The sequence below is a fragment of the Pangasianodon hypophthalmus genome, chromosome 19 (assembly GCF_027358585.1).
Source record: "Pangasianodon hypophthalmus isolate fPanHyp1 chromosome 19, fPanHyp1.pri, whole genome shotgun sequence".
NCBI classification, from domain to species: domain Eukaryota; kingdom Metazoa; phylum Chordata; class Actinopteri; order Siluriformes; family Pangasiidae; genus Pangasianodon; species Pangasianodon hypophthalmus.
This window is the reverse complement of record NC_069728.1, coordinates 15273037-15299095: the sequence shown is the minus strand read 5'-3', so window position 1 is coordinate 15299095 and position 26059 is coordinate 15273037. Positions and strand designations below refer to the sequence as shown.

The window sequence follows — 26059 nt, the reverse complement described above, 5'->3', positions numbered from 1 at the left end:
TTTATGTTCTTCTTGGAAATATTGTTTACTCCTTATCTTTTTTTTTTTTTGTCATAGAAAACTTACAGGTGATTCCAAGCTTGTGGTGCCATTTGTGTCCAACTGATATTACACTTTAAAATATATGTAAAGTAAAAATAAAAGGCATTTTAAACACAGATAAAGGGTCCTTTACAACAACCTTTGTGCATATTTCACATAATAAAACATTAATAAAACTTCTAGAGCACCTGACCCAGCCCACTATAACTACACTTCATATTGAAACATAATCATTCAAATCTTATTATATAACAAAGTCATAATATGTGTTGCATTAATGTATGAATCCATTTAACATCTTGAAACATCATGTGTTTTCCATGAGTCATCCATGATATATTATGAAAAATGTGCATCTTAGTTCACATTCACTCAACCCTGAACACGTTCATCTGTGTTCAACAGGATCTTTATTTTCTGAAGATCATGGAAAGAAGAAAAGTACTGTCATTCTTTTTGTTCTTTATTTTAATAGCAATGTCATATTGACTAATGAGGTCAAATCCTGTTACCCAAGTTATAGATAAAAAATAAATAAATAAATCTCAACCCTGTTATGTTCAAACCTGTTACTCATTCGAGAGCAAAATGCAACCTGTCAGCAAAGAAACTTTATAATAAACAAATAAATAAATAATTTTAAGAGAGAGAGAGAGAGAGAGAGAGAGCGATTGTTGTCTGAGATGGGTTAAAACATTTTGAACGGTTTAATGAATGTTTTCTTAGATTCAATGAAGAAAAAATATATTTAAAAAAAATACATTTATATTTATATTTGAAAAATACTGAGAAAAATAGGAAATGCATCCAATTTTATCAGAACACAGCCAGAGAGTGGATTTAACCTGAGAATGTGGTTTGTAATCTCCAACCTGGCAACCCTGTTACTTCTGTAGAGGTGATTTGGCAACACAAAACTGGAGTCAAATGTGGGAGTTGACCTGGATTAAACAGCAGCTGACTTTAACTCCACTAAAATAAAAGTTCTGTTGGCTCTGCAGACTGAAAACAGTCATTTTACTGCAGTGACATGGAGCAAAGACAGCAAGGTGAGCTTCAGCTTCTCTTTTGTTTTTGTGCTCATTTTGTAATATAACCTGCTGTTTAAAAAAAACTTTCAATTTACCTACTTCATGTTTTGTAGATAAATAAAATCTAATAAAAGAGACTTGTCATTATCAATCATGCTTTGGGTTTGCAATGCATGAAAGTGCTCAGAATAGTAAGAGCTCAGAATTTACTTTTTATTATGTTTAAAAGTATTATTATATGCCTGTGCGTAACAGTTTGGAGCTATTTTTTCAGTAAACATGCACTTAACCAAGGTCATAGGATTGACTTTTCAGGATATTTAGCTCAGCTGATTGCTGCTGCATCTTATTTTAGCTTGCACTCTTTATGTAGCTGGTATATGGAACCTCATTATTAACCCAAGGCCATTTCACTCACTCACGCCCAAACAGCTGAATCTTGTGACTTGGCTTATACAAAGTGCATTGATGTAAAGAGTGCAGCTGTGTTTAAAATGTCTGGCACTTAATCCCGTCTGTAAGGGTTAGACTCAAGCCTGTGTGTTGCCATGTTTCTGCATGTTTATAATCTTGACAGAGCTGGCTTCTAGCATTCTGACCCCTGAAGCAGACGAATGCGGTAAGATGACATTAAACGATGAATGACAACAGAAAAACACTGAGCGCTGAATGTTAAGGTTAAGTGTGTGTGTGTGTGTGTGTGTGTGTGATTTTGCAGTGTACATTTGTCATTTCCCACACCCATAAGTAGAAGTATCGACTCTCAGGGTAGTCAGAAGGGTGTGAGTTCAAACCCCAGGACTCCCAACGAGCTGCTGTTCAAGATTGTGCATTAAATATGAATAAAATGATCATATTTGATACAACGTTGACATTTTATGAGTGACAAATCCATAATCATGTACCTCATAGACCTGGAACAGTACTTGTAACCTGTACAGTCATCATATAATCAGGTCTAACATTTCGCACTTCAAATTTGAATGAAAAGTTGAAGGTTAAGGGTTAAGGTTAGGCTTAGGGGCAGGGTTTAGCACTCATACCTTTTATTACAACTCCACTGATATGAAATTGTATGAAGGCAGAAGGGGCCACATGTCTAACTACAGAAGGCGTTGCCAATGGATGGCTGTAGAGAACAGAGAGTATGGAGCCTGGTGGATAGATTATAGAGAGCTTTGAAGGGTGGAGCTAGGTGTAGCTCTACAAAAGAGCTGAGGGGGAAGGGGCCACAGGTCTAACTACAGAAGGCGTGGCTAACGGAGAACAGAGAGGGTGGAGACTAGTGGATAGATGCAGAGAGCTCTGATGGGTGGAGCCAGGTGTATTGCTACAAAGGAGCTGAGGGGGAAGGGGCCACATGCATAAGTCCATAAGGCGTGGCTAATGGCGAACAGAGAGGGTGGAGCCTAGTGGATAGATGCAGAGAACCTTGATGGGCGGAGCCAGGTGTATAGCTCATAAGATCTGAGGGGGAAGGAAACAGGTGTATAGCTACAGAAAAACTTGGGCAGAGTGATGAGGGGGAGGGGCCAGGTGTATGGCTTTAGAGAGCTTAGGGGGTGGGGCCAGGTGTACAGCTTCAGAGGAAGTAAGTGGAAAGTTAAGGAGAGTGCAGCTGAAACAAAACTGTTGCAGCTACAAACTGTCAAAACTTTACAAACAAAATGGTACTATGTAAAGTACAACCTCAATGTGCGAATAATTACTGAATGACACTTAAGAAATTAAAGGTTATACGAAACTGACTATGGATTTGGCAGCCATAAAATTCGCCTCTGCTTCCAAGTCTGACTCTTTTTATCAGGAAAGTCAACCCAGAGTGCAGCAGCTGCGTAATGGATGCTTTTGGACAACACAGTGTGACCTGTTTTCCAAAATCAATAAGCTTTTAAAGCCTGCAAGCTCAGGCGATTATTATTATTAACAGTCATCCAACAGTGAATATGTTCGACATGCTGACAGTTGCTGTTCTGCACGAGGTTTGATAGTGTGGTGTGTTTTAGTGTCACTTAGAACAGAGTGGCCTCTGTTGTGTTCCTCTGTGTTGTGTTGAAAATTTGCATGATGTTCGAATCAGGCATAGGCTCAGGTTGTGTTTACGTACATGTAAGTTCTATGCTCACGTCATACTGGTATACTGCAGTTCATGGCCTTTTGTTTTCTTTTTTGCTAATCAAATGAAGAAGAAGATGATCTCCAAGCAGGTAGGTCTTTCAGGTTTGTGTTAGGAGAAGAACGTGCTCTAATGGTGTTTTTGCATCAGTACCTCATAGTGACACTGCTGATAAAAACACAACTGATCACAGATAATCTCAGATCTTGATGCTCAAGCTCAGTGACAACAAGCTAAGTTAAATCCTGTCCATAATCCCCCATATTACTCCAGATCGGAGATGGTGCAATGCTGTGGTGAAACGCTGGTCTCTGACCTCTGCTTCCTCATGCCACACTGTCGCTGACCAGCTTAATGGTTGTCTAAAGTGGTGCAGTGAAGTGTATGTTTATTACTGAGCTTATGATTGTTCGATTAGTTTGAATGACTCACTGGGTAGAATTTGGGCTATAGACGTTACTGAAAAGCACTGGAATGATTTGTTTACTCCTTGACCCAACCTCTCATTCATACCCATGTACATGAAGCCCCGCCTCCTTGAATCAACAGTGTTCATTTATGTTAATCTGCACAGTAATATTGTGCAACTCCAGGGTCCCCTAGTATAGTTTAGGAATTATACACTACTACTATTACTACTCAGAGAATGTGTCCAGTGAAATCAGGATTTGAGGGTATTCACAACTAAATCTGAATTTCTTCTGAGATCAGGGTGATCTATTTGGTAGACACTGCACACAGTGATTGAGCTTGAAGTACCCTTATTCGTCTTTTTCTCATTAGAGCCTGTATAAATCTCCTATTTAAATGGCACAGCATTGGATATCTCCCTCTCTCACTACCTCTGTGTCACTGTTTGAGGCTTAAATCACCACCCAGCTGCAATGACCTTAAAATCTCTGCTGTGTTTCTGTTAAATGGACTCCATTCAACCACAAACCAAAATAGAGGCCTCTTATAGGGTTGATGGTATGTGGCTTGTTCTAAAATTATGGTAAGTTTCTATTTATAAGTGGCACGCCTTAATGTGAAAAATTCCAGGTAATTACAGCTGGGCTAGAATTTTATTTCCATGAAAAAGTTCAGATGTTCTACAGTAGGTGATAAAAATCCTAATAAAAATGATATAGATCATGTGTGAGGAGATAATTATGCTAAATGGATGACGATTCATGACATGATCATGGTTGATGTTTATCTTGGAGGCGCAGTGTGGGTCGTTTTCTTTAGTTGAAGAAATCCATGAGAAACACTGTTACATAGAAATATATTTCAGTATATTAATTCCTCATCATGATCAGTACTGACAGTTTCTATTTAAGGAACAATCAGTGAGTGACTTCTGCTTTTTTGTGGTTTTGCTGTCTCAGGACTCCTGGGAAAAGAGCCAGTCCAGGAAGTAGAGGAGCACATGGTGTCAGAGGTGAACCTGAACAATACTATAACAGAAGAAGAGAGAGAGGAAATGCTCAACGAGCTGACCAAGGTACTTTTTTCTGATGTTTTCATCAGAAACACAGCGTCATGCTGTAGAAATCCATCACTGAGTTACCTATGAACACTACAGACTGTCAGGAGTCCAACGTCAAAAGAAGTAAAGGTGTTGTTCCATGTAAATCTGATAAAGGTTTGACTCAGTGTTGGTATTCTTCCTACTTTTGCTTTACAATAGTGTCTGTCTTCCTTGTGATAGGCTAATAGGAACTGCTTTATATAAAAGAGTAGAAGCTTGTACATCACAGGAAAAGAGTAATATATGGGAGTAATGTGTGCATCAGGACTCTGGCAGATTGTTTCAGAACATACTGTACTGAGGATTTTATAAGAGCAAATAGAGCAGGAACTGCAGTAGTTTTGACATAAGGTTGTGAAAGCAAGAACCAGCGTTTCCACATCTTTCAACCACAGTAATGGTGTTGCAGAGTAAAAGAAAACTCTTGTTTGTTCTCTCTCTCTTGTTGCAGTTCACTTGATGAGATGTGAACACAATCACAAAAGGCCTGGGACAAGCTGTCCTGGATATTAGTTTTTGATTCATAGTTGCACCATGGACAAGTAGATTCAGCAACCGGAGAAAACCAAACCTTAATCCTTACTGACTTTCGCAAAACAAATGTTTTCATTTGGTGTGTATGTTTAAACATAATGCTCTTTACAGTGGTGTGACACACCTCAATGCTGTAACTGTAGCGCAACCGTCCTAATCCCACCCCCTGCTGCACTACACACATCAGCCAAGGTGCAGTCTGGCTGACAGTAGAATGAGGTGGAATAATTACTATGCACGAATAACAGACAGTCTTTTCAGGATCAGGAACAATGAACACAATGAAACACAAATTTCATTTATCATCTCATATAACTCTCCTGCTTTACTTCTTGTCGTCACTTCACGTTTAAACATATCTTAAATATCTTGAAAATCTTTTACGTTCATATGAAGAGAGAACACCATAGCTTTTGGCTGAAACGTTGATCAAAGTCTTTATAAGGTCTTAAAACACAACGTTTTTAACTTTGTTAAAAGAAGATAATATTCATAAACTCATTCATTTTTTTTAGCCTGTATTAATGCACTTTACTAACTAACTAACTGGCTATATATTATTACAATATGTTAGCTACCACTTTTTAGCTTGACCAATTATGGAACAGCCAAAACATGAGACTGGGCAGCAGATTGAAGCTTTTCCTTAAATGTGTGTTTTTTGCACCCCTGTGCATATTCGTGAACCCTAGTTCTGTTTGATCAGTTCAACCACAATTCAAGCCTGATTCAAATGCAATTGCAGAAAATAGCCATTAAACGAAAGATCTCTGTGAGCACATTTCCAGCCGTGCCCCTTCCCACACTCCCCCTGTTTTGTTTTTCTGGTCCGCATCTATAACTGATTCTTGAAGGATACGTTGCAAGGAAAAAACCTGTATTTCTTTTGTCAGTTGGAGGAAGAAATTGTCACACTGAAACAAGTGCTGGCCTCCAAAGAGATGCATCACGCTGAGCTGAAGCACAGGCTGGGCATGACGACGTTAACTGAGCTGAAACAGAACCTAAGCAGGAGCTGGAACGACGTTCAGTCAAGCACAGTGTAAGTAAATTCCTTCTGCTTATTGACACAGTTCTGTTTTACGCCCCTATAAAACATTACCCAGACGATAATTAGCAACAGGCCATCTTTTTGGTTATGCATAAAAATGGGTCACATCTTCAATGTCAAGTATTCCCTCATCGGCATGTGTCACGGTTCCCAATGCTGCTTTTGTTTCACATTCTCCATGTGCTTTTGTTTTTTATGCTGTGGCTTTGTTTCTGTTTTAGTGCTGTCTCTTGGCTTTTACTGATTTAAATATTAGAGGTGAAATGAAAAAAAGAGCATATATTTCCTTTAAATGAATATTGAACCCCACTTTAAGGAGCAAAAAAAATGCTAGTTTCATTTTATCAACAAACTATTGCTTTTAACAGCCTTACAATTATTCTAGATATCTATGCTGACTAGAGCTGTAAATGTACAGGAAAATTAGAGTACATGAAATTTCTGAAAGCGCGTTTGTGGTTGTCTGTTATTAAGATGTGACGTGTCCATCTGTTTACAAACAGGACAGCCATTTTCATGCAGCTTCTTTAGTTCTAGAGGTGCTTTGCTGCTGTCAGTGCAGATTTGCTTTATGGTTGTCACAGAGCCATCTGTAGCCTTAGCTCAGGTCAGCCTCACTCAGGCAAACACACACATTCACAGCAGCAGTCTGTTAGCGGGATGACATCATCAGCGCTGCTAGACCATCTGCACTCAGCACTTAGCACACGGTAACACTCCTGTCCGGCCACAGCAGATCCACAGACTGGAATCTGATTACAAAATGTAATTATTGAACAGCATATTCACTAATAAGTTAAAGTGGTCATTGACATTTCATTTAAAAAAAAAACATGCCAGTAATCTTGTATACAGTATACACTGATATATTTTAAAAATGAACATCTTTACCTCTTTACATTTGGTACAAGGTTTGTTAGGTAAGCAGCACTCTTGGGCAGCATTTCTGCTCCCAAAATAAAGTCTGTCCCATTCAAAAGACAGCTCAAGGACATCAATCTTCTAAGGTTACTTATTTTGGACAAATTTCAAGGCTGCATCACATGTGTCCTTCACAGCCCAAATGAGATACAGCCAGAATGACTTTTCTGTTAAAATGCTGAACAGTGAGAACATGGTGAAGATCAACATGTAGTTATTTTCTTAGCGTTATATCAGAAACTGCACTTAGCAGTTAAAGGAAAAAACACATTTTAAAGAATTATAAGTTTGCAATGATGAATGAGTTCTTACTTTGATTATCAGCAACATCCACATCAGTCTGTGTCTCATCACCTGAGGTGAAAGTCATTCGTGGCATTTAAACACGAGCTTCATCCTCGTCTATTCACTGGTCTGATCTCTGTTCATGCTAACATTGGTGGGGAAATAATCACTGATTAATGGAGTCAGTTCTGTTCTGCTCTTGTTATTAATGTCTTTTTATTAGGTTTTTATTTTATAACTTTGTTCACTGCAGTCTGTACAGATTGCACTTCTCTGTTTTGATGATGATGTGATGGTGCAGAAGCATGGCGAACATTTCGACAACCAGGATCTGATTACAAACTGAATTGAATAGGATTATGTCCTTTTCACCTAACAACTTGATTAAATCATAAGGAAATCACAATTAGGCAGCAGTAGGGTTAGCCTCTAGGGTTAACTCCAAGGTTATAGGCTATTTAGAGGTTTCTTAAACTGACTCTTTACCCACCGTGATCTTTGCAGTCAAACACTGCATATTTATGGTTTCTTAAAATATTCATGTCAAAGTATATTACTGGCAAAAAAAACCCCTCAGTTTTGGTAATTTATTGTCATTTTTGCTGTTTGCCAGAATTTAGCAACATAGATATACAACAAGTTTTCCCAGACCACCACATGTACAAGCTCACTGATGCACATACAGTACTATACTGCTCTAATAAATCTAATGTAAATGTAATGGGAGAAAAGATAGATCAATCCATAACCATGAAATATATACAATTACTGTCAACTAGGGGTGAGTGATACAGTAGCCTTGCATTAAAAAAAACTAAATTATTATTAAAATAAAAATGTATGTCTACAATGTCAACAAAATAAATTACTACTGGTTTTAAAACTAATTTTTTAAAAATACATTCTAATCATTAAATTCTAATAAAAAGTAAAAAAAAAAATGTTACATTAAAATCAGAGCTTGTAAATGCTATTACAAATGTTAGAAAAAGATAGAAAAAACCATGCAATATCTCAGAAAAATGTATTCGGACATAATTTATCACAATATCTATATTATATTGTCATATTCCCCAGCTCAACTGTCAACAACAAGCATCATTTCAAGCGTATGATGTCGCCAAAATCCCAGCCATGTCAGTGTGAACAGTGTGTACAGCCCGTGCAGTGTGTTGCTTCTGTGTGACCCTGACTGTGTTTATTAAGTTATAAAGTTACGCACAGTGACGCTGGTAACGCGTCTCTCTAATGAAAAGCTTCGTCTCAGGTCACAGATACCATGGCGAGGAGACGTAGGTGGTGAAGATCAGATAGCACAGTGGGATCGGTTCACTGTTCTAGTCTCACACAATGTTTCCTTGTACCTGTCCTTGTAGCCTCGTCAATCAGCCAAGAGATGTTTGTTGTCTGAACTCTGCTTCCTAATGAGGTTAATGTAGCTAACAAGTAAGGAGAGCTTATGTCTGAATCATTACACACGCCTCAAACTGTCTTGAGTTGTTCAGCATCTCAAACTGAGTTGCTTATGTGGTTTCTGACCGTGTCCAACACTGACTCCTATAAACATGGATACAAAGACATAAAAGATTTAAAATGGAAGAAGACATAACCTACTTCCTCACAACATAATATCTGAGCTGTGGCCTAAAATTTTAAGATGGTATTAGATGTTAAAACAGATTTGGATAATAATACAGTTCCATTATGATGTGTATATATTCAATTTTAAAACAGATTTATTCTTCTATTTTTAAAGGTTTAAAGGTGTTTAGGATGCAATATGACAAGCTGGTGTAATGTTGATGTTACATTGTTTCTGTAACAGAGGTGCAAGCATTGCAACAAGAAACTCGTAGCAGGCAGAGAGAAAAAAAACAGAATTTTACCACCAAAACGCCTGTCGTATGTTGATGGAAGAGACAGCTCCATGATAATAGCATAAAGGATAAACAGCACATTCTACCCCATGCTTTTATCGACTAGAGACCACATCCCTGCCTTCTTGTGTTCTACTGGCTCACAAACCCAAATCACAGGTCAAAGTTCACCTAGAGAAATTTGCAAAAAGTAAGTGCTAAAGTAAGCGCTACTAGAACAAATGCATTCTTTGTGGGTCTCATGTATCACCATTGTAAGGGGTAAAAAATCGTAAATTCAGCGGCTAAACCGCACATCTTGGCACATCTCGACATAAATCAACAAATCTACTTATGAGGTCAAAACAAAACAAATGACATGAATCCAATCTTTCCATACATATTAAATTGCATTTGTGTCCTTGTACCTTTACGTAGCTCATCACAGCAGTTCTCTTTGATGATGAGTTTCCAGAGAAGCAATCTCGCCGCTTGACATATTGTTTCTCAAATAAAGGTGACTAATAATATTTGGGTGTCATCTACAGATATAAAAAGACCTCAGAGACCCTGAGCACAGCAGGCCAGAAGACCACAGAGGCCTTCAGCAACCTGGGCACGGCCATCAGCAGAAAGTTTGGGGATATGAGGTATAGTAGCTTTAGCCATTTTCAGCCTACTTCTTCATTTGCTTTGCTCCCTTTCTCTGTCCTTCGCCATCCTGTAGAACTGCCAGGAGCAACAGCTTTCTCCAATTAACAGCACAATATGCACACTGTCCACTGTCATCCCCTGCTGAGGACACACCAGCTGCTCTGTGATGCCCAAGAGCGGTTTACTCCAGACAGTCTGTCTGAGATTGTGTTACATAAGCAGCTTTCGCCAGGCTGCATTCAGTATCAGGGCTTGGGCCTGGCCAACAGAAATGGAGGCATCAGCACTGAACTTCTTTCATAATATCTGTGATAGTATCATATTTGTCATACTGACCCTAGATGTGCAGACAATCAGTTAACACTTAACAAGTCCCAGGGAATATAGTGTAAAATGTTTGTTTATCAGATTTAAGTGAATTCACTAATCAGACCATTCAAAGAATATTTGGCCTAATATTATAATGAACACGCTTGACTGACATCACTATTTCCGTGACACCCAGCATGCTATACCACTCATGCACAACCGAGGAGAATCAGGATGGTTGAATGCTACATGTACCAACTTACTACATTATACAATCCAGAGTAGGCTAAACATGCTAGGTTGGCTTTTACTTGCTGGTTTGCTCAGACCCAAAGCAGGAACTTATAGTTTTAAGTTTGAAGAGGGAACTTAGCTTTAAGCAGGAACTTAGAGTTTTGATAAAGGTGATGTGGAGTAGGGAAATATTTTGCTATTTGAATATCCCAACAAAATTAGTTTATATTGTTTAACTGTTTCTGGAAAAAAAGGTCAGCTAGCCTAAGACTTGCAAAATAGTATCCTGTCTTTTCCATAATGTCTCTAACTTCTAATGAGTGTTTATGTTAATTGAAAGCTACATTTTTTAAATGCTACACTGAGACTAATTATCAGACAATTAATGATAAATGCCGCTATAGAACAAAAAATACATTTGCAAGTATGTATAACATGTAGAAAGTCACCTATTATTCATACTTTGTTCTGCATGTTAGTCATGCAGGCAAGAATTCTAGCTATTGCTAGTTAGAGGTTGGTACTTCATCGCTAAACATTGAACAAGAATTGTCTAGTTTCATCGGCAGAACTCAATCACAATTTTTCCCAGACCATCTCAGCAGACCTGCAAGGATATCCTGTTGTTTTGCCACTATAGTAATTTGATTCCATAATTTTTTTCAAGCCCCTGACTATATCTTGCTCAGAAAAGCTTGTTTCCACCGTGTTCAAAAGTTTGGAAACTGGTGTAGAGAAGTGTTTATAGCTGGAGACCAAATAGCCAATCAGACTGCAGCTGTAAAAAGATTCTGAAGCATGTTGCCAGAAAAGTGAACAATATGTATCAGACACTAAATGGGTGGAACATCAGAGACTGAGACTAGATCAACATTAACCTAACTATAAAGTGATTATGGATTTCAATTGGGGGGGACGGTGGTTAGTGGTTAACACAGTTGCCTCACACCTCTGGGGTTGGGGGGTTCTGTCCTGTGAACGCGGAATTTGCATGTTCTCCCCGTGCTTTGGGGGTTTCCTCTGGGTGCTCCAGCTTCCTCTCCCAGTCCAAAGACATGCATTGTAGGCTGAATGGCATCAGCCAGTGAGTTTGTGAGTGTGAGTGTGTGCGAGTATGCCCTGCGTTGGGTTGGCACCCCATCCTGGGTGTCCCCTGCCTTGTGCCCTGAGTCCCCTGGGATAGGCTCCAGACTCCCCACACCCCTGTGTAGGGTTTAAGCAGTACAGAAAATGGATGGATGGATGGATGGATTTCGATTGTTTGTGATAGTGATGCAGTTTTGCACATCCTGGTCCTGAAAGTAAACATGCTCTACTGTTTGCCATCATTTAGCAGGGGTGTCATAAACATACTGTCCAAAAATAATTCCAATTAAATATTAACAATGTTACCGTTTAACCGACCATGCCATTTGACACCCAGTCTTGAGAGCAGTTAGCTGTCACACAATGTGTAGACTTGAAACAAACCCTAAGTGATGTTTTCATGTGGACCAATGATCAGTTATTCGAACCCCACCTGAGTTTGAAAACAGCTTTCAAGCTCTCAACCAAAAACATAGAGAGATGTCTGCTCAAGTCTTTTGTTTTCTCAGTTGTTTCTCCTGAGACAAAAAAAATCCTTCAGTAATCTCAAATATGTCTTCTTTGAATTTTCAGTCAAGATCAAAAGAATAAAATTCATACCAACATGCTCAGATATCAGGATAAGTGTATTAAAATATGGTAATAAGTACAGAAAAAACAAACCACAACATTGTGTGTTGTAATACAAGTAGTACCGCAAAGTTGATTATTTTCCTATAACATTTGTTGCAATTTTTATTTATTAAAGAATAACATCATAATTTTTATCCATTTATAGTTATAGATGGTTGTCTCAAAACCCTCTCTTTTTTGTCTTGCAATTAATAAGACAAAAAAGTGCAGCTTGTCATGTTACCAAGAAACCACAAAGCCGTCCATCATGAAGATTTTCCCATGTCAGAAAACTTCACCTCCGACTCTTACAGAGCCCTGACACTGGAGACTCCTTCCAAAATTGCTAAATAAATGTCTCTTTAAAGAAAACTTCACCTTATCAAAAATTAGACACATTTTTTAAAAATCTGTTTATGTTGAGCGTCCACTATACAAATCCCTGTGGTTTAACTCTTAGAAAAAAAACAATAACATAGTAGATCGAGCACATTAATATGAAGCTGTGATTTGTAACAACTTCTGACCAATCAGAATGGAGAGATCAGTGGTAGAAGTTTAATTAACCAAGTGTAATTTGAAAGAAGTACACTAGAGTATTTTCAATCTGTCTAAGTAGTTGGAGAGAAGTACACTACATTACTTTTTATATGCTAGCATTGGTAAGTATACGTGAAAAGAAGTACCCTTGCTACCAAGTATGCTATTAGTTTACTTTTATATAAAGTAATACAGGTATGAAACATGTTTGAATAGGCTAAATTTAAAATTTTATTTACTATGTGCTTGTGTGAGGAGGCTTTAATTCAGTATAGTAGTGTTATACCGTATGTACACATTGTTATCAAGGATTTACAGTATCTTGTATTTGGAGAAGAGACTTCAATTCCCTTTTACTTAAATATTGTTTTAACGTCATGTTACTGTGCAGCTTTTTGTCCAACACTCGAAAATTATTTGACTCAAAAACTACTCATTCAATTCTAGGAATTTTGAGAGTAACCTTAATATCTGAATGAAATAAAAACTGAGATATAATTATTAAGTCTCTGCACATAACAAAGAGAAATCTTTAATCAAAGAAAATTTCCACTGGCAATGTAGCAAACTCCTGATGTAAACTGTCTCAGTTAAAAACTCAGTTGTGAAACTGTTCCTTTTCATTCTGGGTTTTTTTTCCCCCTGGTCATTACTGCAATAACTAACAGTGTTCCTTCCCATGATATTGTAATTGTGCTTAAAACAAACCTTTTGTTCTGCTTGATTTACTCCAGCATGTTTGGCCTTGACTTACTCTATGCCAGGAGGTATGTCTGTTTGTATTTGTGTGTGTGTGTGTGTGTGTGTGTGTGTGTGTGAGAGAGAGAGAGAGCGAGAGAGAGAGAGGATTTCAGCTTTACACACTCTACTCCTGCATGTGTGCACTGATTACGAGTCTCCATGAATGCATGTGCTTAGATGAACACAATATAGATGATGATCCTGTTCTATCTACTGTACATAACTGCGTGCAGTGCATATGCTCAGCATGATAAAATCATTCATCAGCAAATCAGTTAAGTTCACTAGAATTCATATGTTAGACTCTTATTCATATGTTAGCCTTTTACTTCTCTAATATTCATAGTGACCTTTTGTTTCAAAGTGATCTTTTTGTATGTTAGTCTAGGACAAGGCACCTCGGATTTAGTGTGTTTGGACTGCTGTGCATGCTTTTGTGTGTGTTCTGAAATGGTGTGAAGTTATATTGAATTAATAAACATCCCATGAGTAAATGTTTTCTGAGATTAAACTACATAAATGTTTACTTTTTTCTCCTGTTGCACTTCAAAAGACTAAATTCAATAGGGTAAGATACTGTGTGTGGACTAAACTGCTCATTTTGTGTGATGTCTTATTGTGGTGACTTCTGAAACAAACTCGTTGGAATGTGGAAAACACTACCTTCTAATCGGAGATATAGATATTACAGCAATAAACAGCTGAAGCTACCGTTCTAGCAGAACATACTCATCAAGAAATTAATGCTGACTTCATGTATGAAGTAAATGTAATTCCCCCTTGTATTCTGTTATATATTCATCAGTGTGTTCCAGTCATGCTACACTGAAATGCAAGTACTGTCCAATCACAGCCTTAAGCCGGAGATGTTGTCATTCATAGGAAAGAATGCCCTGTTATAGTTTCTTAATGGTTACTTCACTCCTACAACATTGACTGTTGAACCCTTAACCATCAAACTTTTTTAGAATTATTATTAAAACATGATACATTTGTTAAAATGACTAAAATACATACAGAATACAGCAGGATCTATGTAGCCAAAAGCATTAGCAGGATTGGTTAATGAAATTCCTGCCATGTTTTAATATAGCACCATGTGGCTGGAATCTTCTCCATAACAACAGTGACCAATGCAAGTCATTTTACTTGTTAACTGATCACTTGCAAATAAATAGCTAACATAGCTAGCTATTAACATTGGGGGGAGAAGATTAGCTGAGAAAATTACCTAGACAATACATGCACAAGCTAATGTCAGGTACTGTCTTTTTTTTTTTTAAATGGACATATGGAAATCTGCCATATAGGTCGCTGTGCAAGTTGTTACTATAGAAACAATAATGTATTAGATCGAGCACATTTATATAAAACTGTGATTGGTTGCATCCAGAACTACTGTCAGAGCTACTGTTATAGAAAATCTTCTGACCAATCAGAAGTGAGAATTCAACTGCGCTGTGGTATAGTGTTAAGTATAAAGTAAAACTTTACATTGTTTTTCGATAAATGGTCAAATCGAGACTTTTAGGCCTTACAGTACAGCCTGACTTGATTTGTAGAGCTGCACGTAGTTCAGTAATTCAGAACACACACTGTTAGGAAGCATGCCCTTGAGACATGCTAACTGTGTACATAACATACACTTCTGATAATGTGGCTTATTTATAACTTAGCAGCCTTTAGTAAGAAACACACTGTTGTAACTTGCAGCAGATCCTGAGCCGTTCTGTGTTGTGCTTGCTAAAGCTGTATTTGTTCACTGTTTCGTCATGCTAATGTGTGTCTCTCTTGCCTAACCATGCTAACTATGGACAGCTACTCTATACGCCACTCGATGAGCATGCCCACCATGAGGTAAATGCGGATCAGAGTGCATATCAGTTTATTAGGAACATCACTTCCTCATAATGATTAGCAGTTAATTTGACTGACTTGAATTTGGAGCAGGGTGTGTACTGCACGGTGGGATTTAGGGGCATCTGACAGCGCTATTATGAGTTTAAAGCACAAAGACAGGGCTGACATCTGACAGTGAAAATAGTAAATGTTAAAATATGTTTCACCATTCTACTTTCAACACCACTACAATGAGCCATACCATTTCTTCACTGCTGGCACTGCCTCAGGGTTGAATTGTTAAGAGAATACCTTAAATATCTATGCTATACGTTTTTTGAGAGTGTAAATGTTTTCCTATGTTATTTATCCAGTTGTCTAGGTAACAAAAAATGCCATAAATTTGAAAAGTATTTCTGCACTATGTAACAATAATAACTAACTGTTAGCCAATTAGTATGGCATGCAAACTATTAGCAAGTTAATTAGCATGACAGCCTCAGTTAGATAATTAGTTTGTATGATATACTGTTAACAAATTAATTAGCATGACATGCTAACTGTTTACCAGTTAATTAGTAAGACATGCTAACTGTTAGATAATTAGTTTGTAGTTTACATGCAAACTGTTAACTAATTTATGAGTATGACATGCTAACTGTTAGCCAGTTAATTAGTAAGACATACTAACTGTTAGCCAGTTAATTAGTCTGACATGCTAACACTTAGACTTAGTTAAACTAGGTTAACAAATTAGTTAGCATGACATGCTAACTGTTAGCCTATTAGTTTGTATGACATGCTAACTGTTAGTGAATTAGTTATTATTCTATGCTAACTGTTTACCAGTTAATTAGTAAGACATGCCAACTGTTAGATAATTAGTTTGTAATTTACATGCAACTGTTAACTAATTTGTGAGTATGACATGCTAGCTGTTAGCCAGTTAATTAGTATGACATGCTAACACTTAGACTAAGTTAAACTAAGTTCAACTTAGTTTCTATGACATGCTGTTAACAAGTGAGTTAGTATGACATGTTCACTGTTAGCACTGTTAGTTTCCCTAGTACCCCAAAGTTAGTATGACACGCTAACGGTTAGCCTATTAGTTTGTATGACATGCTAAATGTTAGCAATTAGTAGTCTGTAAGTATAAACTAGAAAATGCATGTATTATAATGAAGGCACAAACAGAAATTATGATATTATAACCAAACGAAATATCTTTCGGCACATTCAGTGAAACATTCTGTGCATCATATACGTTTTTTTTAATGTCAACAGGAACTCGGAGAGCTTTAAGTCCTTCGAGGAGAAGGTTGAAAGCACCGTTTCGAGCATTAAGGTAAGTGTAAGCGAACAGGGTGTGGATGACTGCTGTGGGTCAATATTGACCTGTGGTTCAGACAAACCTGAAGCGTCAGTGCTGTCAGCAGCTAATGAATCTCTCTCTGGAGGATCTGTTAGTCCAGTGCTGTTAATCAGTAATGTGTGTTGTCTCTCCTGGCAGCCTGACAACACACGTGTAGCTTTCTGATTGTGTGAGTAATGGGGAATGTCAGAACGTCTGCTGTAGTCAGTAGGTTTATTTTTATTAGAAATGTTGTTAGAAAATATACAAGTAATTATATAACAGTAGTGTTGATGAATTTTCTATAACAGCAGCTCTGAGAGTAGTTTCAGCTGCAAGTCAGATCACAGGTTTATATTAATGCACTTCTTCTAATATGTTACTGTTTCTATAGTAACAGCTACTTCACAGGGACTAAGTGGGCACTCATAATTTAGAGATATAAATATAAATGATATAAAGATATAAAAGATATAAATGAATTTAGAATGTATAATGAATTTTGTGATCTTGGAAATAATCCATCTATATCTATCCCTGTCTATGAAATAGTTAATCTGCACCTCACTAGTGAACACTTATCAAACAGTGCTCTATGCATCAAATAGTCTGTGGTTTTGCACATACGCCTTCTGTGCTACAGGTAACGCCAGAATTATTGGCACCCTTCCTTAACATGATACTGGAGTTGACTTTATGGGCTTAACTTAACCCTTTCCAGTGAACCTGCCTTTAATAAAGCACATCTAAGCCTTTGCTGGAACACTTGTCAATATTTTAGCACAATTATTTGTTGTTTTGTACTTTATACTTGAACCTAATGTTGTCCATGGACCCCAAATCTAACAAAGCAGAATATAGATCCTAGACATTTTCTCCTAGCAGGATCTGCTTTTCTTTGCAGTGTGATCTTTTAACAGGAGTATTACAATTCAAGATTGATTCAAAGTAGCGTAACCAATGAAACACCCTATTATGGTTGTGTGTGCTGTGTTGAAACTAAACATGGCCCTATTTGTCTTTCTTTGCCATCTGAGCAGTCAAAGGTCGGAGGGAATACTAGTGGAGGAAATTTTAATGACGTGCTCTCATCAGCAGCTCAAGCCAGCGCTCAGAACCCTGGACCCACAGCCTCCGCTAACGACCTGAGAGAAAACAACGAGTGCTAATGAGACCAGACCAAATTTGCTAAGAAATGTACAGCCTGCTACATGATACATGACTGGAGATGGAGCTCTGGTGCCCCTCTGTGGCCAGGAGAATACACCGCCTCCACAGGAAAGACTTCCTGAAGTTCAGAATGAAGTACTAGCCATGACCAGACATTTCACTTAGGCTGTCTTCTAATACTTTGCTAATGTGCCCAACCTTAATTGCTTAATGGTCAAGTGAAGTATGTTAGAAATCCATTTAGAGGCCCAAGAGAATGATCAAAGTTTACCCAGAAAGCATTGCGATTTCCTTGTTGAAACCTTAATTAAATGGTGGTCAAAAGTGATCATTCAAAAAGGGAGCATTTAAATTGGTAATATTTCCAAAATATAATATTCGATATTGATACTGATGCTTGAGCTTCCAGTGTTACAATTTGTTTAGTTTTAATAACTTCTTAGTTTTTGTATAAGCTCATACTTGGTTATATACATATTTGGTTTCCAGCTCAATGCAAAACTTTTTTTTTTTTTAACTAGTCCGTAAATTTACGCTTTCAGGGTTTTTTTTTTTTTTTTTTTTTTTGTGCTCACTTGTTGACTTTGATGTTATTATTTAAACAAAGTACTCTGTATTTCCGGTTCAGGGTTACCTGTGTGACAAAATGGTTGTTCAAAACTATTTAGTCTAGTCCAATTGGCAAGAAAATCAACCCAGTACCAAAATTCACAAAAATTCACAAAAATTCACAAACCTTGAATTCATCACAAATCCATGGGAACCATTGCGAAATGTGTTGTAACGTCATGTGATACATTCTTATTAAAGTACTATTAAAGCAATATCCCCAAATTCCCAACCCACAGTAACCAAACAGACCTGGCAACCAAATTATATTACATGTGATTTCAAATCATCAAGCCATAATGTATTTCAGGACTTTTCCCTGTTGGACTGATATTTATTTTAAGTATGAAATATAAAAAGGAAGTGTCTGGGAGAAAAGAGGTCATCTGCCCACTTTCATCGACAAGTGTTTCTTAAACAGTGTTGGCTAGGTCATCAACCATGATGTACCAGTCAACGGTTGTGTGTTTTGTCGTGGCTACCTTGCATGTAGGTATGTTTTCCATTTATTTGACTTTATATGTGAGATGGATCAATTTGCTGGACCTCAGGTGGACTAGAAGAAGTACCTGTTACACTGTTATACTGAACTTTCAACTGGACAAATCTGATGCTTTGTTAAGACATTTTGTCTTTTCATCTGTGATGAGCTGATTGTTCCTTCGGGGCATAAAGCAAAATAAAAATATTCATATAACATGCATTCTGCATAAAATTCATGCAGTTATGTTCTAGTTTCTGAGCTGTGGCTCACTGAACACTGGTGTTTCTTCAAAAGAAATTCACTTGAACATCTCCTGGCCTTTTTCCATCCTTCAGCTGTCTGGTTTCAGTGATCCTGTGCCCACTGTAGCTTCAGATTCCTGTTCCTGGTGGACAGGAGTGGAACCCAATGCAGTCTCCTGCTGTTGTAGACCATCGACCTCAAGATTCAATGTGTTGCGTGGTCTGAGATGCTTTTCTGCTCACCATGGTTGTAAAGAGTGGTGACTTGAGTTATCCTTCCTGTCTGCTCAGACAAGTCGGGCCATTCTCCTCTGATCTCTCTCATCAACACGGCATTTCTGCATACAGAACTGCCACACACTGGATGTTTCTCACACCATTCTGTGTAAACTCTAGAGACTGTTATATGTGAAAATCCCAGGAGATCAGCAGTTTCTGAAACACTCAAACAAGAACCATGCCATGGTCAGAGTCACTGAGATCACATTTTCTTTTTCCCACTCTGATATTTGATGTGAACAATAAGTGAAGCTCTTGACATGTATCTGCATGATTTGATGGGTTGCACTGTTGCCACATGATTGGCTGATTGGGGATAATTGCATGAATGAGCAGGTGTACAGGTGTTCTTATTAAAGTGGCCGTCAGTGGGGGAAAACTCAATATAGTTGGGAAAATTTATTCCAAAAATACGTGAAGGTTGTGATAGCACAGGTATTCATCCCTGTTGCTGTGATACCCCTACATTAGTTCTGGCCAACCAGAAGTCACATGATTAGATGAACAGAGTAAACCTGTGTGCAGTTAAAGTGTCACATGATCTCAGTATAATTACACCTGTTCTTGGAAGGCTCCAGACAGTTATATTTTGTTGGATTGACATGATAACATGATACCAAACCAGCAGTAGCTATTTATGAACATGTTTTAGAAAGCTGATCAGTATGCTTATATAAAACCAAGTTGGAAGTTGCTTTTCATAATAAATGTTGTGGGTTTTTTTTTCTTTTTTTTTTTCTGCCAATTCTGTAAACCAGTGAAGATGAGCTCACTCAGTTACTGAGCCATTCAAATAACTACTATCTCATCATTATATACATTGTAGGTGAAAGAGGTGAACAAAAACAAGCTCATCAGGATCTTGCTTGTTCTCAGGGTGTTAAAGTTTATCCTGTTTTTTAATGAAAGGAGAAGTTACCCAAGTAACTTTTCTCAGTCACCCCATTACTACTCAGTGAAACAAGTAACTCATTGTACATAATTTATTTTTGTACCAATTTTTTATTTTCTCTTTGTTCCTTGCTAAGACTGAACATTTTCATAAATACTGTGAAATGTTTATATGTTTTAACGCAAGGCAATACAGACAAAAAATAAGCTACAGCAAGTGTGAGATATTAATCTACCTCGAAATCATAATACAAGACCAACAGTTATCACTGAACAGGTCTGATCACACTGATCAAGAACAGGAAACTGCATAAACAGTACTGGCAGCAAGTCCACAATGAGTAAATATGACTTTCACAGGTTATATAGCGAACTCAACACTGTAACTCTGACGAGGTCCTCAGTGGTCCTGGTGTAATGATGAGGTCAGGGGTCACCACAGCGATTCTAGTACATCAACCAAGTCTTAATAGTCCACTATATCTCAATAAACTTCCCAGTGTGCTTGCACATAAAGTGTGCAGGGTTATACAGTCACAGTTAAAGCTATTTGTCTTGTTAAAAGAGATCAGCCATGATTTACTATACTTTCATGGTAACCCAGACACTATTCATTACTGCTGTGAATGTCTAGGAGTATAATTACACTAATTATAATGGAGAAGTGCAGGTGTACAAAATAGGCTCTCTGAAGATTTGCTAACATTACAACAGTATTTTTTGTTTCCAGGTGGATCCTGGTTGGTGAGAATGATCTGAACTATAAAAATGTACAGTACATCCTGATATGTAACCATCAGGTCATGAGGAGTCTGTCGTTGTCGTGTGGCAGTTCAGCTCTGCTGTTTTCTCTGATCCTGTCTCTCCTGCTTTCGTCATGTGACATGCTCTTTCCTCGTTTATGCTCTTCACCAGTGCTAGGACTTCTGGGTGACGAAAACGGCCTGCGACAAACAGAAAACAGTGCTTTCAATACATCAGTACTAGGCACTCCAGTAGAGGTTTGTTTCAATTAGAGATGTGTTATAACTGAATTTTTCATATCACAATAGCACCTTAATGTTTTATTTATTTATTTGTTTTAACAACTGTTCACATGAACCCTCAATAATCACTTAATTAGGTGATATTGATCAAGCCAACATAAGAAAACATCTAAAGTTTAGGGTTTCATAGAAAGCTGTGTACTGTAAAATGTAATATTTGATTCTAGCTATCAGTTTTAGAGGAGAATTTATATTGGTCTCAATGTCAGATCTTAGTCAGATGTCTTGAGCTTTTCTTATCTTCTAGTTTGAATATTTAAATATTCAGTAAAATCTTGGAAAATAAACATATCTGATAGTGAAAGCCCAACTTTTATTTCAGTCTATGATATTAACACAGTATTAAAAATATATACTAAATATATACTGAATATTTACTGTATTCTTCCTACATACTATCTTTTTACATAACATTTTAGACTACAATTTTTTTTAGTTAAATAAAATTACAGCCAATAAATGTACAACCTTAAATAAGACAAATAATCATTCTGTTAAAATATGTTAGATAAAAATCTAACTAAACTATATGTTAGTTAGATTACGTATGGTTTTTGATTACGCATAAAAAAAAACAAAAACTGTCTAGTACATAAACGACAGGGAATGTGATGAAACCTTCAGTGGAGGTGAAGAACTCCTGTAGTCGGCCCGGGTTCCCCTCCAGCTCCTCATACTCATGAGCCTGTAGGATCATCTCCAGCTGGTCCAGCTCCTTCACCACCTTGGCCTCATGACTCGACTGACTCTCATACTCCTGTAGAGAGAGGCAAACAGGGCTGGTCACAGTAATGGTCAGTTGGTGTGTAGATGTCTCAGCAGTGCTCTGCTAGAGGGCAAAAACTGACCTCCCACAACTGGTACAGCTCCTTACGCAGATCTTCAGTGAGCAGACCTGTGATGCGAACCATCGCCTCCTGAAAGAGTATAACAATGATATTTGGAGGCAGACCAGAAAGTATGGCTCATGATTTACTATCACGTAAAGCAAAATGACTGATTATTCTAAACATTAATGATAAATCTGCACCTTTTCTCTTCTGTGTTTCTCGGCTTTGCTGATGTTGTCGGCTGGAGCGATGTCTCCCACAATGCACTCAGCCAGGTCATGAACTAAAGCCAGCTTCATGCATCTGGAATGGGAGAGAAAACATATGAACCTGTTAGAACTTTGCATTAGAGGTTTACTATTCTGTACTTGGAGAGCCTCAGCTAGACCAGGGTTTTGTTCTGTTCATTAATCAGTGGATTAACTGTTTCAACTTAGGATTACGAGTGCTGTATTAACATCACAAATCCACCATCCATGTGTACTGTGTGCTCTATCCTGACCACAAAGGAAGTGTGTGCTCACTTACCTCTCTCTGTTTACACTGGGGTCTCGGAGTGTTAACGCCATCATCGCCATCCTGTACATGTGATCAGACACACTTTCAGGTTGCTTAACATTCCGGTAAACCCAACCAGTCCTCGGAACACGCTGAAACAAAGGGTAAAATGCTATGGGTTAAACAAATCTCACACATACACACACAGTAAACAGTATATGTATAACATATAGGGATGTATGGATCCCAAGCTACAGGTATCATCCAGTACTCAGTATTGATCCAATACTGATCATTCTCACAGTAACCGAGAGCCGGTTTATTACTCTAGCTGTTTTTAAGTGATGTGAAATGTCACAGGTGTGATGACAACATGCTTAATTCAGTGTATGCAGGGACAGCTGGTATAAATGTGCTAGCAGGGCTAGCCCCGTGTGTTTAAAAAATATAAAGACATCAACGTAAGGTGTAATTTTTTGGCATCCACATTAGATTATCACTGTTAGCAAATGTCTTAAAGAGGATTATTTTGAACTTTCATGGAACCAGACGCAACAGCACCACCACTGGTCGTAAGATAAACACAAACAATGGTATGAAGACGTGAGGCTGGGGCTGATTTCTTTCTAGCACAGGCTGTAGATTCATGCAGTGTATCAATGACAGTCATGTCAGAGTTAAACGCTCCCTAGATCTGGGATGATATATTTCAGTGGCTTCATGGAGTCAACTGTAACACGTCATCAGCAGTGACTGTGATGTGAAATGAGATGTGAATGAGATTGCTCATATGAAACGAGATGTGAGATGTGAATGAGACTACGTATGTGAAATGCAGTCAGTGGTGTAATGAACGTAAACGAGGTGGCTTATCTATTCGATCATCCTTTTTTCCCTAAAAAATTCCTTTAGAGGACACACTAAAGTACTAAGTACAAATTACACAAAAGGACAGATGACAATTGTAAATTTAGTTTTTGGTGGTTTGAATGAGAGAGTTCTAACTTTTCTATTCAAAGTTTGGTATTCAAAGGAAACACAGCATGAACCCAGTTGAGCATTACAGACCTGAAACAAATAAACAATTAGAAATCACCTAATGCCTATCTGTCTTTAAACGTGTGTGTGTGTAAAATAGTTTTCCCCACATCATTATTATTATGACAGCAACGAGACCTCTAATGCCTGCAGAATGCATACAGACCAAAGTAACAAAGTAGGCCATATGTATTTAAAGTCTTTTAAAATAATATCCTACACACATCTGTAGCTATTATAGCAACAGTACAGTAAAGAATGTAAGCAAACTGTAGTGAAAATAATCGTTTAAAAACCCATACCTAAAGAAAACGACCTTTTTGATTAAATAAGAGATGTTTTATATATATATATGTATAAATGTATTACCTTTAATTGGCCTACAAGTTTCATGAAGTGTAACATGCTGTCCATGCTGTTTCTGCAATAAAATAAGATCTAAGAGCTGCCGGTTTCCTAGTGCGCATGCGTCACAGAACGCGCAAGCGCAGTACGAATGGAGGACGCAGACTCTGACGTAACGCTGTGTTTACTCAAATAGACCACAAGATGTCGCTATATGAATATTCTATACGGCTTCTGTGTAGTTTTTGTCCATTTTGATAACATTATTGTGGTTTCTGTGAAACTAGAGCTTGCTGCCAGAAACATTTCATTCATGTTGAGGGAAGCTGTATTGATAAGCCTGTGTTTGTGCTGTGATTATCAGCCAGTGAGCTCATCCTCAGAGGTTAAAGTGTAACACTCTGGCTTGGCAAAATATTGTGTGGAAATGTGATATGAGCTGAAAAATGGAAACAATTTTTGATAATGATGTGTGGTAGAACTCGTAGCTTTTAGGTTTGACACTTTTTATGTTGTTGTTCTCAGTGGATGTGGAAAAGTTTTAATAATTGTTTCGACCTTGAAAAAAATTCCGGCTACAAAGTTACCTCAAGCTTTCAAGATCATATTCGGTGTGAACAGACATTTCTTTAAAATAGTGGGGCAACGGTATTGAAAAAAAAGTTTAAAAATTCATCTGAAAATTCATTTGAAATTATTGAAAAAAAAATATAACAAAGAAATGATCTGAAACTGTATTATCTCTATTATAAAAACATCTGAGTCTAGACAGCAGTAATGTTCCTTTACCAGTGTAGCCTAACATTATAAATTGACATTAAGTGTAAGTCACATGCTGTGACATCATAATGAACTAGGGGGCGTGGCTCATTTGATTGACAAGCTGTCAAAGTGCCTCATTCTGTATGTTTATCAGTAGTGAGAGATCAGTAAAAATCAGCCTGTGTAAATGTATTGTTTACACTTAACACTGGAATAAATAAAATTGAATAAATTAATTCAGTTTCTACCATTCATTCATCCACCAGAGAGGAAAACCTGCAAACTATCTGCAGAAATATCTATTTGTCTGAAAACCAAACCTTAAGACTTACTTTAATTAGTTTTCCTGGATGTGTGTGGCATGCAACAGAAATATGCTTTTGACACTGAGTTGTCTCATGAGTGTTAAATGTGTAAGAAAATGTCACTACTGCATGCTTTTTCTTGCCTATTTATGACAAATAAGTTCTCTGTGGCACCACGAGCACTTACCCTGAGTATCCACCATGATACACCTGTGTGTCCAGTGGTTGGAGATGGAAAAAGGGTTAAATGAACAGGGAGTTTTAACAAGAATAAAGGTTATTGGTGTTACTCTTTAAGTGCCTGTTCCATGTATTTGTACCCCAAAGACATTTGAAAGAAAATCAGAATACGACCCATAGAGCTGATCAGCTGAGGGTTAAGACAAGACTCCAGAAAGTTTTGGATAAATTGCAATTACAGTAATAAAAATGTCAAATCTAAACAGAAATATGTTCGATTTTTTTTTTTTTTTTTACTGGCATTGAATTGGAATATCTGAAAAGATACAAGCTGTGAGCAATCATGTCAGGTCATACAGCAGAACCGAGCTTCTATCGCCATATACATCACATTTATGTCATTAATAAAACACTTTAGACATGCTGTTATAGGAAAATAATCAACAAGCTGGTGTGATGCGGCCTGATGCAAAGCGGAATTATTAGTTTCCAGTAACAGCATGTCCTATAATTAAAAAAAAAAAAAATTGCATTTTTTTTTATTATTAATGAGCGAAACACCTAATGTTATGTAACCATGAAGGAAGATAGCTCCTGTTGTCACTTGTTAACATCCGTTTATTATTAGTCTCAGCCACTAATAGTTGTTAGATTTTAGACAG

General features: G+C 37.5%; 2 protein-coding genes across 5 annotated transcripts; one reads left to right on the top strand and one right to left on the bottom strand.

Moving 5' to 3' along the window:
* Window positions 1-955: 955 nt before the first annotated feature.
* Window positions 956-19200, top strand: tpd52l1 (tpd52 like 1). Of its 4 annotated transcripts, XM_053242252.1 has the most exons (8): window positions 1201-1692; window positions 3260-3280; window positions 4560-4675; window positions 6130-6278; window positions 9898-9999; window positions 15344-15382; window positions 16652-16712; window positions 17759-19200. In XM_053242252.1, the coding sequence occupies exons 1-8, from the start codon at window positions 1632-1634 to the stop codon at window positions 17885-17887; spliced, it is 678 nt and encodes a 225-aa protein (XP_053098227.1). In that variant the 5' UTR covers window positions 1201-1631; the 3' UTR covers window positions 17888-19200. The 4 variants fall into 4 exon arrangements, with proteins under 4 accessions (XP_053098229.1, XP_026779046.1, XP_053098227.1 ...); XM_053242254.1 differs by lacking the exons at window positions 1201-1692; window positions 3260-3280 and adding an exon at window positions 956-1091; XM_053242253.1 differs by lacking the exon at window positions 15344-15382 and having other exon boundaries at window positions 1617-1692.
* A 1284-nt stretch (window positions 19201-20484) lies between these two features.
* On the bottom strand, window positions 20485-24288 carry hddc2 (HD domain containing 2). Its single transcript, XM_026922763.3, has 6 exons — window positions 24175-24288; window positions 22798-22919; window positions 22470-22572; window positions 22288-22356; window positions 22058-22196; window positions 20485-21337 (listed from the first exon to the last, which is right to left on the bottom strand). The coding sequence occupies exons 1-6, from the start codon at window positions 24217-24219 to the stop codon at window positions 21195-21197; spliced, it is 621 nt and encodes a 206-aa protein (XP_026778564.3). The 5' UTR covers window positions 24220-24288; the 3' UTR covers window positions 20485-21194.
* Window positions 24289-26059: the final 1771 nt, after the last annotated feature.

Coding starts and splice junctions, on each gene's coding strand:
- tpd52l1 (XM_053242252.1), top strand. CDS start 1,632: ATGTTTATAATCTTGACAGAGCTGGCTTCTAGCATTCTGACCCCTGAA. Junction 4,676..6,129: donor TGCTCAACGAGCTGACCAAG/GTACTTTTTTCT, acceptor TTCTTTTGTCAG/TTGGAGGAAGAAATTGTCAC. Junction 6,279..9,897: donor GACGTTCAGTCAAGCACAGT/GTAAGTAAATTC, acceptor TGTCATCTACAG/ATATAAAAAGACCTCAGAGA.
- hddc2 (XM_026922763.3), bottom strand. CDS start 24,219: ATGGACAGCATGTTACACTTCATGAAACTTGTAGGCCAATTAAAG. Junction 22,920..24,174: donor AACTTGTAGGCCAATTAAAG/GTAATACATTTA, acceptor CCTTTGTTTCAG/CGTGTTCCGAGGACTGGTTG. Junction 21,338..22,057: donor GTTCTTCACCTCCACTGAAG/GTTTCATCACAT, acceptor TGTTTGTCGCAG/GCCGTTTTCGTCACCCAGAA.